Source organism: Arachis stenosperma, chromosome 3 (assembly GCF_014773155.1).
Source record: "Arachis stenosperma cultivar V10309 chromosome 3, arast.V10309.gnm1.PFL2, whole genome shotgun sequence".
Lineage (NCBI taxonomy): Eukaryota > Viridiplantae > Streptophyta > Magnoliopsida > Fabales > Fabaceae > Arachis > Arachis stenosperma.
Window position 1 is genome coordinate 167539832 of NC_080379.1, and position 13897 is coordinate 167553728.

Genomic DNA, 13897 nt, shown 5'->3' on the forward strand with positions numbered 1-13897 from the left:
CTAGTATTCTTCAATCATAAAAACATGTGATTTATCCAATATCTATTTCTTTATACAAATTTTTAAGTGGAGAACCTAAGTTGTAATGCTTTACAAGTAAAAAATACAAGTGGAAAATGATAGAAAAAGAATTGAACAATCTTGCATGTGTATAAGGGTTGCATCCATGTAAACCGAAGAGGATCATGCATGAAACTTCAACTCAAGCAGCTTGGTTTCAGCAGACTCCTTGTGACATTCATCTTTTTACATTTCATTCTCAACCTCAGATATGTACTTGCATATAAGGTATGCTGCCTTTGAACATGAGCTCTCAAAACTAACAAAATTGGGCTGGTTGTCATGCCTCCTTTAGCTCAATTAATTAAGCATGTTTCTCGCCCTTGCTCTAGCCACAGCGCTTGAGTAGAGTTGTTCGTATTGAGCTGCTGAAGAATCCCAGCTGAAATCTATATTCATGTCCTTCTGAACAAGTTGTTTCCAACGCTCAGGGTTGTTCATGTAGAGGTTAAATGCTCGTTCTAAAGCACCATTAAAATCCTGTCAAGACTGTATTATTAGGTTTGTGACCACTGAAGTAAACGGAAGAAGTAAAGTATCGGGTTATCAGGTTTTTCCATAACTGATTCTATTGTAAAACACCAGACAGAATCACTGTGTAGAACTGGAATATCAAACTGCAGATATTTCACACTTTTACTGCTTACCTGCTCATTAGCTTCTAAAAAAGTAAATCCATTTTGAAATCGGGGAGGTATTGTATCATCATCAACATCAAAAACACTACAAAATGAGACATAATTAGTTAATCTTCAAAAACATTGAAACAGGAATTACTCTCATATTGACACATCATGGATTTTATGTTAACCTGTCATTTAGGCCTCCAGTTTTTCTGACAATGGGTATCGCCCCATATCTCATGGATATCATCTGCAGGAAGGAAATTAAGAATTAAGTTTCTCCTTAATCGTAGAAAAGAAGCATGGAACTGGAAGAGACTACAGACTAGCAATACACTTTATACAAAGATGATGATACCCCATATGCGATACTTGTTAGACACATCTGAGACTTCCTATTTATACTTTGGATTAAATGGTTTCCAGTTTTCACTTAAAATTCCTGTGTCAATTTAAGCAAATAATCAAGAGCTTTATAAATATTGTTTTTTTTTTTTTGGGGTGTTTGCAATGACTGATGAGTGATGCTGTAAAAGAGAAGTTTTTATCAACTGTGTGATTGTGCCTGTCCGTAAAGGAAGCTTTTCTAACCTGCCTTTATTAAAGGAATGGATTTTGGCATTTTGGCACGCAGGTTGTCAAGGTTGAGGTTTTCTTTTATATTTAAAAAGAAAAGCAAAGAGCAAAGATGAGGAAAAAGAATTGCAACTTCTCTATAAGAGGTCAACACAAATTTTGCTTGAAAATACATGTATTGCGAAAAAGAACAAAACATAGATTACCTTTAATCACAGTATTCTACAATAAGTAATTTCCCACAATTTTACTATCTTACAAGTTCATGAACAACCAAATGACCAATTTGGCCTTACCTGTGTCAGGCCACAAGGTTCAAAGATTGATGGAATGATGAACATGTCAGAAGCAGCATAAATGGCATGGGCAAGAGATTCATCATACTTCAGTATCAACCTTACTTGATCATGATTCTGAAACTGCTCAGCAATGCCCTCAAATTCTTTCTAGAGAGCAAAAAATGATAATCAGTTGGCAGAAAATAGGAATATGAATTGCCATGTCCCATTATCAACAGTAAACAAAATAAATTTTCAACCTCAATAATCAATTTCCGGTCTATTTTTAAAGGAAAACTTTCATGAATGGTATCTTTTCATTACTTTCACCTATCCTATGCAGTCTGGGCTGACTCATTTCCGAAATAAATTAAAACACCTCTAAACTTTAGCTAGAGGAAAAGGAAATATGACCTGAATATGGTGCACTGGACTGGAACCAAGAAGAACAAATTGCCCTCCCAGACCCAATGTTCGATATATCGCATGTCTAATAAGATGAACACCTTTTTGTGGTACCAATCTTGTTATGCAGCCAACCTATCAAAGAAAGAATAAATAAAATACAAGTATTAAAGCATTTCCATTTCTAAGATTGTCTTAGTGTGATTCAGTGAGTAAAAAGATAATTCAAAATTTCAAGATCAAGAGTATCCTTTCACTATTGAGTATGAGAGACACCAATTGATAAAGCAGCAACGGGCACCAATAAAGCAAACATAAACAACAAATAAGTTTGAACCTTTTTTATATCAAGAAATAAAATTAGATCAATCAATACGAGCAAAGTTCTAATTTAAAATACGATATATAATTACCAATGGCCTCCTATGGTCTGCGGATGAAAGACCAAGTTTTCTTCTTAAGGCTGCCTTATTCTCTGCTTTCCCTTGAAGATCATTTGCATTGTACTGGACTTCAAGACATGGATCAGTAGCAGGATCCCATGCATCAGTATCAATGCCATTAAGAATCCCAATGAACTTCTTGGAATGGGAAGAAAGAGTTGAATGGAGGCCATGTCCTCCCTGCATTTTGTACATGAATAAACCATTCAAGAGAATAACTTTTATGATTCAAAATCTAACATTGAGGATAGATTGTGCACGATTATATACTTGATTACTATTTTGAGTAACCTGCTGATAGCTTAATGTACTATTAGCTAAATTGTAAACTGTAATAATCTAACATTTTATAATCGTTTTAGTAAATACATTTATATTGAAATCTGAAGATCAATTTTAGATCCTTTGCAGTCTATGTTAACGTGCAAATCAATCAGATATCTTAATCATGTCAAATGTCAAATATTTATGTCATGCATGTGACTAGCTTAGTCTTTAACATATCCCTGTACATTAAATGCATGCAGGCTTGAAGCATGGACTAAGCACAAGCCAACTTGAACCTTAGACAGGATTATTTTTTGAACAGGAAAAACTTAACATTTTGATGACATGGATCAAACTCAACTTGGTCATAGAGGCGGAAATATGACAAGTATCAGCTCTCCTAAAAAGCGCTTTTAGATTAAGGCATGTGAATGTTTTTATATCGCAAACAATCCTTTTTTCAGGGAACCATCTTTTCACAGCAAAGGAGTATGATCAAAGAAGTTTTGGGACAAGATGTTATTCCCAGTCAATCTAATGCTTTAATGCTTATGGCATCACGTGTTCTGCCATATATCTATATGCACAAGAACAAGAAGTGAAACATACCTCAGCAGTTCTCACTTCTTGGGCATAAGTAGGAGACACGGTTGTCACAATGTTTGAGAAAACAACTGCACCCTGAACATTATAAGGTAAAAGTATTATTACTTACATTCACTAATGTAAGACAAAATAGACAATCTTTTATTGTTATAAAACCTTGACAGCGTTGACTTTATCATGTGCTGAGTTGTCCTGCATTCTATCTGGTCTATTTAACTGGTGGGCATGAAGACCACATGATTCCAACTCTGATGCTGCAGCAATCCCTTGATACTGAAAGTTATGGCATGTAAAACACATCCTAGCTGAATCTAACCCCTTTGGGGCATACATCTCCCAATATAGTGGAGCCTACCAAAGAAACAAAAGTTTTTCAATGTTAGGTAGAGAGCGAAAATCTTCTACATGCCTATAAAATGATTCATCGCTCATACCACAAATGCTGTCTGCCAATCATGGCAATGAATGATATCTGGCTTCTTGCCAGCTCGAAGAAGAAACTCAAGAGCTGCACGGCTAAAGTACGAGAAGCGTTTGAAATCATCGTGCTCCCCATAATAAGTTCCTCGCCAGAATAGCTTATGAGGATGATGGGGCTCAATGAAATAAACAGGAAGCCCTGCATGGTTGAAGTAAAGTTACTTTACTGGATGAAGTTATAAAGACATTTAATTAAAATGGAAATATTTAATTAACCTTCAACAGTGCCAACCCAGATTTTATTTTGGAACAATTGACCATCAAAGTATGACTCTATCACCACATCCAAAGCCTGCAAGAATAATCTTATTATCATTTATCAAAAGTAGTTCAAGACACATGGTCAATTCTTTTCTCAATAAAAGAGCATACCCTTAAGTCACAAATTCGGTCATAGTCCATACAATCATATTTGGGAAGAATAATTTCGACAAGGTGTCCTTTTCTTTGTAGTGCTTTACCCAGACCACAGACAACATCCCCCAAACCACCAACCTGTTACGGATATAACTTAAGCTAATATTAGTTCATAGAGCAAACATAGCTCAGATAAAAGAAAATGATCTGATATCATTGCAGGAGAAACAATAAATAAATGACCAAGAAATTAACCAAACAAGAGCTCCTTAGTCAAATTAAATGCAGTAACAGAATATGTTAGTTTCTCGAAAGGAGTATTCCAGATGATTCAACCTTAATCTGTGATAAGGTTTGAATAATGGGTTTAGTGGCTGATGAAATATCTTTTAAGAGATGTCCAATCACACCAAAGGCACATGAATCTGCAAATTTCATACATAGCCAAAGTACATGGCTTCTTATACCAAACCAAGCACCAAAAAATGAATAAACAAAACTCTCTCTTATAACTCAGCGGTAGAGTGTGACCTTGACGTGGTGGAAGTCATCAGTTGGAGCTTGATTATCCCTAAACCCAACCCAATGTGTGTTTTTCTATTTTGATGCCGTAATTGAATGAGAATTTAGAATAGATAAGTCTTTTGGCAAACCCACAGTGGCTGAATGATATATAATACAACATATGGCAGATAAAGCATGCACTGATAAAAAAATGTAAGAGTGATTTTTTTTTATCTTTTTTTATAAAAAAAAAAGAGAAGAAATATTGTTAAGCATGGAGAGAAGCATATTAGACAAAATGAGTTAACCAGAATGAAACATAGGGATACGTAAATAATGGGTTCACCTTGGCAACTGGTGCCATCTCTGCTGCAATATGAATCACACGCAATCCCTGACTAAAAATTAAAAATAAGAGAAATATAAGGCAATGGATATTATATAAAAGTCATAATTTACAAGTAAAAGGTAATACCTTGTTGCAGATGATGTAAGCTTGAGAAATGCAGAAATAGCCTCATTTTCACTTTGTTCTTCACAAGCCATATATGTGTCTCTAATACGTCTGTCTCTCTTCCACACCTTTTCTCTCAAAAGATTTGCGTCATCCACTGATATTTTCTTTTCAAGTGACCAACCATCAATCATAAGCAACAATCGGCTCCAAAACTCCCATGGCATATCTTCCACTGGTCCATCCAGCGCCCTTTTCTTGGTTTCTTCTTTCAGATCACTAAGTGTAACTTGAAATTCCTTCGCTGAATCTTGATACATCTGAACATAAGAATTTATTTCTTCATCTGACTTTTGAAGGCGTTCCTCCAATGATTTTATCTTCTGCTGCATTTCTTCATTGTACTTTTGCAATTTATCTGATGACAGCTTATAGTTATTAGCTTCTTCCAGGGATGCTTCCAATTTTTCAAGCTTTCTTCGAAGATCCTGGTTTTGTTGCAACACTGTAATATCTTGATTAGCTTGTTTAGTTGCATTATCTAGCATCACTTGTAGATCTTCAACCTTCTCCCGTAAATCCTTGCATTCAACTCTTAATGCAGACAGTTCTGACAAGTCTTCCTGTGATTCTAGTAATTTTGATTCTAAGTCCTTCAGGGCAGATTCCAAAGATGACCGTTCTTTTTCCAAGACCACTACACGCTCACTAGTATTATTGACATCATTAAGCTGAGCTTTGAATGATTCTATGGCACTCTTCAGAGAGGCATTTTCTTCCCTCAAAGAATTAAGCTCCACAGTAAGAGAATGAATGCTTTCATTATGACTCGGAGGGTATTCATCGTTCAAAAATCTATTTAGATGGGCGTGCAATTCAGTATCTCCTCCTTCAGGATTGCCACTTTGAGCCAACTCACTGCGCAGTTTCTCTAACTGTTCCTCCAAGTGTTTCACATGTATCTTTTCCTGGGTTGCAACCTCAATTCGGGCATCAGTCTCAGCCAACCTCGTCTCTAAGACATTAATTTCTCCTTGTAATGCTTCCTTTTCAGCAAGAATCTTTTCAAGGTCCTGAAGTGCATGAATTCTAGCTTGATTTAGAAGAAGGATGTCTGCAAGAAGAATATATAATTATTAATAACAGGTGGCAAGACAACAAACCAAGAATGTTGGTAGTAGAAAAGGATATCCATAACCATTACAGAATGATATCTTACTTTTCTCTGTATTTTGTATCATGCCTAGCATATCCACAAGTTGACCACCAGACAATTGTTCGGCCTGCTCTGCTCCATTTATATTTACAGCCTATTTCATAGTTAAATAATTAGTTGGCTGACCTTCTAACCTCGACAAAATTTCCACCCAATAATGTCACTAGGTACTCATGTCTAAAAAACTTGCACATAGGTACATATCCAACTAGGGAAAAGAAAATTATGGAGATTCATGACATGGGAACCAAATTATAATGATTTTGTTATAATGTGCTTTTATAACTTTATGCAGTTCTATTGGGATCCTAGCTAGTGTGGTAATCTTATCTATAGATAAACCATCAAATCTAGGTCCTTTTTAATAGTTACATTATAGTTACATCTAATCTACATTTCTACTAAGGCCTCTATATGTCTTCTCCTTTCGTGGTCCAACTACCTAAGATGAGACCCTACTATCTTTTAACAATGGCAACTGTTAACATTAAAAGCATGTGGCTCTGTACCTATAAACATGCCATAATTCATATAAATAAAACGATTGGAAAATACAGACTGTATTTTTATAAAGAATCACACAGTATACATTCTCAGTTTAAAGTTGTATCTGTAATTAGTTGACTGTGATACCGAAGGTGTAGTTTCGGGTATTAAAATCGGACTATCCAATTTCTCCACAGAATCAATGTTTCCAGTATCAGTACTGCTCAAGATTTCGTTGTTTACGTTTGGGAGACTATCCAACGAAGGCTCTCTGTGCTCTGAATCCCTATCTTGATCTGGTTGGGGATCTCCATCTGTGGAAGGCGGTTCATGAGAAGCTTTCTTGATATGTTGTTTCTTGTGCTGGGAACTGTATACAACACAATAAGTTCGTGTGCATGCTAAACTTCAAAGATACAGCATTACCAGCTAGAGGAATCCAATCAGACCTCATAAAAGCAAAATCCAAAATAGTCAACAAAACATTCCAAGAAAATGTAAGGACGTGTTGAGAATCAAACAAGTAACGAAAATTGATGAGCTACATATTTGGAGCTCAGCTAAACCAATTCTAACACATAACACCCATTTTCAAGAAACGCATAACACACAAGAAAGAAAGAAAGAAAGTAGCTAATAGGGCAGGGAAGGGCGTAACATCAAGCAAGCAGAGTGCAATAAAACAAAATTTGAATAATATAAAAAAAAAGGCACCTGAGACTCCGTTGGCGCATTTTGCAGGAAGCGGGAAGAAGAAGGCCATGGGAAAGTGAAGAAGGAAAGCGAACAACCGTGTTGGGATGGCTCTGGTTGAGGTTCCAGTATACGAAGCATGTTGCCAACTTCGAAGCCATTCTCGGATCAATCTATCTCCAAAACCTACTATACCTATACAAAACAACTGTATATCCCGAAATCTGGGATATTATGATCGCGCAAATACAACGAAGAACTGAAGAAGAAGAAGAAGGACTGAAAAGAAGAAGAAGAAGAAGAAGGACTGAAGGAGAAGAAGAAGAAGAAGAAAGAGGTGTGTTCTGTTCTTTTCTTTTCTTTTCTCCTTTTGGTTACTTAGGCCGTTAGGAACGGTTCTTGTCACACCACACTCCCTTCCACCGCACACTTAGGATTTTATTTTCCAACGAAATAAGAGTGAGATTTTTACTTCTCTTTTACACCTATATATAAAAATATCTCACTATCTACCAAGCGACGTGAACGTGACTCTCCAAAAAGAAGACGTGGCTTGGGTTCCATCACGTGCGCTCTCACGTGATCCAAGAAAAACGCTCACTTTCCGTTATAGTATAGTTGGCGTGAGTGACTGGGTGTTGAGGTGGTTAAGGCAGTTAGATGAATGTAACTAGAATCCAAAGAGTTATTCTCCTCAACAACCAATGCCGTCGCTGTTTCTCGACATCAACCTGCTTCGACATAGCAACTTGCATTGCGTCCCTTCAGTCATGTGCCCACCATGCCAACCTCTCCAAAGGCAAGGAGCTCCATTTGTATGCAATCAAAAGCGGGTATCTTGCATCGCCGCTTGTCGTAACCAGCCTCATTAACATGTACTCGAAGTGCACCCTCATGAGCAATGCCTTCAAGGTCTTCAACTACCCTACCGATCTTGATAAGAATGTCTTCGCCTACAATGCTGTCATTGCTGGATTTGTTGGGAATGGGATTTCCCTTGATGGCTTCTTGGTTTACAAGCGAATGCGCCATCTGGGTGTCACTCCGGATAAGTACACATTCCCGTGTGTGATCAGAGCCTGTGTGGAGGATTTAGAGGTTAAGAAGATTCATGGATTGTTGTTTAAGTTTGGATTGGAGTTGGATGTGTTTGTAGGGAGTGCTCTGGTTAATACTTATATGAAATTTGGGTTGGTGATGGATGCACATGAGGTGTTTGAGGAATTGCCTGTTAGAGATTTGGTACTTTGGAACTCAATGCTCAATGGGTATGCACAAGTTGGGCTGTTTGAGGAGGCTCTGGAGGCATTTAGGAGGATGAGGAAGAATGGAGTGGTTGCTTGTAGGTTTACTGTTACAGGTGTTTTATCTATTTTTTCTGTGATTGGAGACCTTTGCAATGGAAGAGCTGTTCATGGATTTGTGATGAAAATGGGTTATGATTCCAGTGTGGTTGTTTCGAATGCACTGATTGATATGTATGGGAAATGCAAATGCATTACTGATGCCTTGGGTGTTTTTGAGATGATGGACGAGAAGGATATCTTTACATGGAACTCAATCATCTCCGCTCATGAATGTTGCGATGATCATTATGGAACTTTGAGGCTCTTTGATAGGATGCTGGGAAACAAGGTTCAACCTGACTTGGTCACAATTACGGCAGTGCTTCCGGCTTGTACTCATCTAGCAGCCTTGATGCATGGTAGAGAGATACATGGGTTTATGATTGTAAATGGGTTGGGAAAAGATGGAAGCAACAATGGTTTTGATGATGTTCTGTTGAAAAATGCTCTGATGGACATGTATGCCAAATGTGGAAATATGAGGGATGCTCGCATGGTTTTCAATAAAATGAGAGAAAAGGATGTGGCCTCATGGAACATAATGATCACTGGTTATGGAATGCATGGCTATGGTGATGAGGCACTGGACACATTTTCTCGTATGTGTCAAGCTCAGATGGTGCCTAATGAAATTAGTTTTGTTGGATTGTTATCCGCATGCAACCATGCCGGCATGGTGGCAGAGGGGCTTGAGTTTCTAGCCGTAATGGAATCAAAATATGGCGTCTCACCATCCATTGAACACTACACCTGCGTGATAGACATGCTCAGTCGAGCTGGAAAGCTCACGGAGGCATATGAGTTGGTACGAACAATGCCCTATCAAGCTGATCCTGTAGGATGGAGGTCTTTGCTGGCAGCATGCCGTCTCCATAAGGACCCGGACTTGGCTGAGATTGCTGCGAGCAAGGTGATTGAACTTGAACCGGACCATTGTGGGAACTATGTATTGATGGCAAATGTTTACGGAGTTGCTGGTCGATATGAAGAAGTATCAGAGGTCAGATATGCAATGAGGGAACAGAATGTGAAGAAGAGTCCAGGGTGTAGCTGGATTGAGCTCATAAATGGCTTGCATGTTTTTGTAACAGGTGATAGGACCCATCCCCAAACAGAAATAATTTATTCTGGTTTAAATTCATTGGCAACAGTTATGCATGAGTATGGATATGTTCCATTGATCTAGCATTTAGTATGCAAGAGAAAGTCTATTCACACATCAAAATGTAAACTTCCCTTTGCTTAAGAGGTAGTCCAAAAGTTGCTTTGAATTAATGTCAATTGTCCACATTAATTGTAATTATTAGGATTGTTCATAACTCTACATAGGATATTTATATCAGCTACCAGTCTAACATCAATTGCAACATACATAAATAAACTATAGAGCTATTTTCCTCCTCTGAGAATAGTATATATGAATGACATTTTTTTTGGGGTGATATATGAGAAATAAAACAGAGAGGAATGAATGAGTGGAAATACACAACTATAGGACTCCGTTCTATCATTGATATAATTGGATCTCAACATAAAACCCTTAATATTCTAATAACACACAGCTCCCATTTTTATGCCTATCCATCAATGTTAAACTAGATATATTTTAAGAAGTATGGAACCAGAGACAGGTTACAGCTTCAATAATCACTCAAGCCTTCCCAAATTGATCATTAATGTCTTCTAATGTTGAAGTATTGAGAATATGATCAGTATTGGAGCTCTTGTCATCCAGGTAGTACTGATAAAGGTATGACAGAAAGCCCCAAACAGCTAGCACCAAAGAGATGGCCTTTATTCCATGCATTATGTCATGAAAAACGAACACTGCCAAAATTGGAATGATAGGCAAACCCAAAACGACTATGGAATTGGATAAGAGGGAAGACGTCTCGAAAATCAGCCCCACACAACCAATGTTAAAGAAATTCCAACATATTGCTGAGAAACTGAGAGTTAGCAGATAAGATACTTTCCCCATCTCATACTCCTCTATTTCTGTATGCAGCTTATTTCCCTCTCCACTAGCAAATAGTCCCACAAGAGTAACAATGGTGGCCACAAGGGATTCGTATACTATCACATCCATAAGAACTCTGATAGTATTTCTTTTCAAAACCTTCAGAAATGAAAGCTGTGTAAGGGAAAGTAACAATCCATACGCAGCTGATCCAGCCACTGAAGCTATGAATCCTAGCACATAATTATGCTTAGAGTTCCCACTGGAAATTTCATTTTCAGGTTGAAAGGCAAGTAGCGTGGGAGAGAGAGTTAGAAGGACTAGAGAATTTATAAGGTAAGGTGTAAACTTCACTGAGTTGAGGAAAAAAGAGAAAAAGGCATTGAAAGCCAACCGGGATGAGGTAATGAGTGCAAAAGTGGAAGCAGGAAGGTGTGCTAGCCCCAATGACTCCAAGTAACTGGTCAATGCCACAAGTAGACCAAGGGAGATATAGACAAGTGCTAAAGCTGAGGCAGATGGGTTTGGAAGAATGCTGTCTCTGCTGGGAGTTTTTCGTGTTGTGATGCAGTAATAAGGCAGCAGAATAGGGAACCCAACAACCTGGACAAGTGATCCCATCCATTTGCTATTTCCGCCTTTGTCATAGTACAACCTTCCCAGGAGTGTAGCAGCAGCCTGGCCGGACAAGACAAATACTGAATAGAGAGTTATGAGGAACCAACGACGATAACTTCTTTGATGTTTGATTGTTGGTTGATCTGCGTTGTTGAGAAAACCATTCATTGGTTGATCTGCATGGTTGAGAAAACCATTCATTGGTTGATCAATGTGGTTGAGCAAATCATTACTCTCCACTGGTTTTGTTTCATTCACTGCATAATCTGCAAACAAAATATCAGCATTCAGTGATTTGCTTCAAGACTTGGATGTTTCACATACATGCAAGGTAGGATTTCTTAGCCTATGATTGCAACTAGAGCATAATCAAAAGAGTGAAGATGATGAACTTTAGTTCATTCCCTCGAGAAACCAGAAATATACAGTTATTAACTTAGCACTTTAGTGATACTGATTTCAAATCTCATAACTAAGGTGGCCTAATTATATGTTGAACAAGATGAAATTTATGTACCCTCCACGCAGAGTTGCACTTCCTGTGATTCTCTCATGTCAAAACAACTAGCTTGTGAGAAACACAGATGAAAGGGAGCTTGCATGCAAATGAGTGACTATGAAAACGTATGTAAAATGAAATGTGTAATGTGTTATGTTTGTACAAACTATAATACAGAGGCCAGTAAGATTGTAAGATGATATTTTATAAGATAATTAATTGTTTGGTATTTTTAACTTGGAAGATACATTTTGATTTTTTTTTAAAGAAAATGAATATTATGTCTTTCGGTCTCTAGTTAAAGTTAGTCCAACACACATAATCTGAAAGAGCAAAACATGATAATATTTATAAGTATGAATGTGTTGCTTTTTATCTTCCTCATAAATACTGGCCCCTTGTTACCTTTAAAAGGCATATTTCATTTACAACATCACTTCTAAAATATCGTTTTTAGACTTTCAAGAGGTATTATTTATTATTAATATTTTTTACGTCTTTTCACCTATTAATGCAGCCATCAGACCGAAGGAGAAAAACGTCTTGGTGAAAATAGTCCTGCAAATGTAAAAAGATTAATCTCTTTGTAAATAAAATTAAAACAATTTTGAGGAACTAAACTCATGTCAAATATTATATATAAAAATTATCTTGATATATCGAAAAATACTAAAATGACTCGCACATGGAACTAAAACAAATCTTAAACCTCTATAAAAAAAAATTGCTTTATTTTGGTTAAATATTTCACTCAACTTCGGTTTAACTTCGATAGAATATTTTAACAGGATATCCTAAGATAGTTAACTAAAGTTAACCAAAAATATTAAAAGAAGAAAATGAGAAAAAGGACCCAACCAACCTTAACTCACAGGTTTTAGAATTTTGAACAAGATATTCCTTATCTTTTTTTTTTTTTTTTCCGATGGAAATATAATATTATATCTTATCGCTGAAAGTAATATTTAAGAGAGTAAATAGCATAAAGGAACATCAATTGACTTAAAAGGCAACATAGGTTACATGGGGCCTTTTCTTCTCTATTGCCTATGTATATATTGTAGTAATTTCAAAAAGATAATGAAAGATAAAAATTGAACTCATTGCCTATATAAAAAAAGAAGATAATGAATGAAGATGCAAACATACCTTTTCAACAACAAAAAAATAGAAGATAGGCTTGATAGTTGATACTTGATACACACACACAGACCGAAATTTTAAAGCATTGAAAGCAATACCTATTGCTTAATTAGTTAATTTCAGAAAGAAAAAGCTTTAACTTGTCTTGTAAGCACATAAATGAAAAACCAAAGAAAACAATTCAACATTCAGTTTTGTTTATTTGGACTAATACAATTCAATATTCATGCCAAAAACAAAAAAAATAATAATTTATTAGAATAATATTACATATTCAAGTCTTTTTATATATCAAATCTAACTAAATTAAATAATAAGACTTCGAATAATACTAGTCATAACTGATTTTATTATGTTAGACTAACTTGATTGAGTTTAATAAACAAAAAAACTTAGATGTGTAGCATTACTTTAATTTATTATATCACCTCTTAAATAGTTACATGGCCAACAATTATGGAACCTATATCACTTCTTAAATAGTTTGGTCAAATATAAAATAACTAATGAAAAAAATTACCTTAATTTGAATAATTAATTTATTCAAATACAGAGTCACGTAAATCGTCAGAGTTTGTTAACTAATTGCAAAAACTAAATTATTATTTAACATTTTCGAATGTTAAGAGATTGTCATTCAAGAAAATAGTTAAAGACCGGAATGGCTTCTACTCGAGAAAATTTGTTCTACTGTGATTATTTAGAGAGTAACATGTCAATAATAATTAAAAGCATTTTTTATTCCGTAGGTAATCATGATGACGACTATTTTTCTTTCCATCAATAATTAACTGAGAAGTCTGACCACCTCTTCCCACGTTCTTTTTTACTTTCCCTGTCTCAAATTCAAAAAATCACCAAGAGGACACACTTTTTGCTACTG

The 13897-nt window shown here is 36.2% G+C and overlaps 3 protein-coding genes across 5 annotated transcripts; 1 reads left to right on the top strand and 2 right to left on the bottom strand.

Moving 5' to 3' along the window:
* Window positions 1-6: 6 nt before the first annotated feature.
* LOC130968647 (probable starch synthase 4, chloroplastic/amyloplastic) lies at window positions 7-7886 on the bottom strand. Of its 3 annotated transcripts, none has more exons than XM_057894036.1 (16): window positions 7470-7886; window positions 6999-7125; window positions 6273-6363; window positions 5075-6167; window positions 4946-4997; window positions 4111-4233; window positions 3955-4030; window positions 3693-3877; window positions 3415-3609; window positions 3262-3333; window positions 2356-2565; window positions 1952-2077; window positions 1556-1705; window positions 872-933; window positions 708-783; window positions 7-540 (listed from the first exon to the last, which is right to left on the bottom strand). In XM_057894036.1, the coding sequence occupies exons 1-16, from the start codon at window positions 7607-7609 to the stop codon at window positions 361-363; spliced, it is 2958 nt and encodes a 985-aa protein (XP_057750019.1). In that variant the 5' UTR covers window positions 7610-7886; the 3' UTR covers window positions 7-360. The 3 variants fall into 3 exon arrangements, with proteins under 3 accessions (XP_057750019.1, XP_057750018.1, XP_057750020.1); XM_057894035.1 differs by having other exon boundaries at window positions 6903-7125; XM_057894037.1 differs by lacking the exons at window positions 6999-7125; window positions 7470-7886 and adding an exon at window positions 6859-6915.
* Window positions 7887-8066: 180 nt separating this feature from the next.
* LOC130968357 (pentatricopeptide repeat-containing protein At3g14730) lies at window positions 8067-10142 on the top strand. Its single transcript, XM_057893577.1, has one exon. The coding sequence runs from the start codon at window positions 8109-8111 to the stop codon at window positions 9978-9980; it is 1872 nt and encodes a 623-aa protein (XP_057749560.1). The 5' UTR covers window positions 8067-8108; the 3' UTR covers window positions 9981-10142.
* A 43-nt stretch (window positions 10143-10185) lies between these two features.
* On the bottom strand, window positions 10186-12074 carry LOC130968359 (probable purine permease 10). Its single transcript, XM_057893579.1, has 2 exons — window positions 11890-12074; window positions 10186-11638 (listed from the first exon to the last, which is right to left on the bottom strand). The coding sequence occupies exons 1-2, from the start codon at window positions 11972-11974 to the stop codon at window positions 10446-10448; spliced, it is 1278 nt and encodes a 425-aa protein (XP_057749562.1). The 5' UTR covers window positions 11975-12074; the 3' UTR covers window positions 10186-10445.
* Between the last annotated feature and the right edge of the window lie 1823 nt (window positions 12075-13897).